General features: G+C 34.9%; 1 protein-coding gene across 4 annotated transcripts in view; it reads left to right on the forward strand.

Moving 5' to 3' along the window:
* Nucleotides 1–857, forward strand: part of LOC107635676 — a 3,706-nt gene extending 2,849 nt beyond the window's left edge. For 3 of the 4 annotated variants that reach the window (XM_021122260.1, XM_021122259.1, XM_021122258.1), the window contains 2 exons: nucleotides 198–412; nucleotides 561–694. In XM_021122260.1, the coding sequence (XP_020977919.1) occupies nucleotides 198–272 (75 nt within the window). In that variant the 3' untranslated portion in view covers nucleotides 273–412; nucleotides 561–694. Of the gene's footprint in view, nucleotides 1–197; nucleotides 413–560 lie in introns of all 4 variants that reach the window. The other variant, XM_021122261.1, reaches the window with a different exon arrangement.

Here is a 1,703-nt window from a genome sequence, read left to right on the forward strand (position 1 = left end):
AAAGAGCATATTATTGATGTAATAGAATCAGTTGAGAAATTAATCAAATGAGAGTTCAGGAAAGCAATTCTAGACCTTCTGCAGTTTCATATTCACCAATAATAGACCTTTTGCAGTTTGGTGCTGCCTTTGCCATTGGAGTCGATATAGATTCACAAGCAATTGCATCAGCATCTGAAAATGCTACTCTGAATAACATCAGATCAGACAAGCTGCAACTGCACTTGATTGCAAGCCAAGAGTTGTCGAGGGAGAAAATGCTTTCGAGATAGACACAGTCATTCACAAGGATAAATATGATGTGGTCATCGCAAACATACTTTTAAATCCTCTGTTAAATCTTGCTGATCAAATTATCTTTTCTGCAAAGCCTGGAGCAATTATTGGTCTCTCTGGAATCTTAAGTGAACAGGTAGTTTAAATGTTCAATTAATTCTCATTATCGATTTTCTTTATTCGGAATGCAGCTATCTCTTTGCTGCCAAATGCAGATTCTTGTTGGTGGAACTGCTTCGAATCACATTCTCCTCCTAAATTCATCTCCTTTGTTCCTTATGCAGGTCCAGAACTTATTACAAAAATATTCACTATTCTTAGAAGGCATAGAAGTGTCGAAAATGGATGACTGGGCCTGTGTGAGTGGCAGAAAAAGAAAGAATATAGATATCTGCTGATTCGTTGCTGTAGATGCTTGGTTTAGGGTTTAACTTTTCTCATCCAATCATTCTTTGCCGTTTTAATGCCACCCAGAATGTTTTACAAGAAGCAGCATGTTGATGATATACTAGGAATTATAGTTGATGATCAATACATTTTGTTTTTGTTTTGAATTATATATATTGACTTGCTTGTTTATAGTACTTTTCTTTTAGTTTGATAATACGATGAAATTTGTTTATTTTTTGAAATATTATAAATATTCAAATACAAATTAGATAAAAATTTGTATTAAATTTATATTTATTGTGTATGAAAATAAGTTTATTTTGTAATTAGAAAAAAAAAATTTTTACCTTACAGACGGATTTTCTGTCTGTAATCAGAATGTGAGATGATTTTTCAAAGTTTAAATTACAGACGGAAAATCTGTCGGAAAATCCGTTACAGACGGAAAATCCGTCGGAAAATCCATCTGTAATTACAGATGGAAAATCTGTCTGAAAATCTGTCTGTAATTACAGACAGAAAATCCGTCGAAAAGTTCGTCGGCTTCGGGAAATGGATGGAGAATTTACAGAGGGAAAATCCGTCGGTAACTTGTAAAAATCCGTCTGTAATTTTTCGACGGAAAAATTCCGTCGGTAAATAATTTCCGACGGGACTTTTACAGAGGGACAAAATCCGTCGGTAATTTCGTCGGTAACCAAAAATCCGTCTATAATAAGGACTAAATCTGTCTGTAATAACTAGTTTTCTAGTAGTGTATTACCTAAACTCGACCCTACCCCGCCTCTCCCAAGAACCTGCCCCGCACCTCGACCGGATAGGGATGGGATGGGTACCCGCAGGTTCGAGTGGTATTGTCATCCCTACCTTTAGTAAATTTCTTTCTCCTTCATCTCCCTCCTTTCTATCATCGTTATCAAAATTGAACTATTAATCGATTTGGCCAAATCACTTAATTACAAATTCAACCGGTGAAATACCGATTAAATTATTTGACCTAATAATAATTAAATAAGTATATAAAATTAGACGAATAC

Source organism: Arachis ipaensis, chromosome B04 (assembly GCF_000816755.2).
Source record: "Arachis ipaensis cultivar K30076 chromosome B04, Araip1.1, whole genome shotgun sequence".
Lineage (NCBI taxonomy): Eukaryota > Viridiplantae > Streptophyta > Magnoliopsida > Fabales > Fabaceae > Arachis > Arachis ipaensis.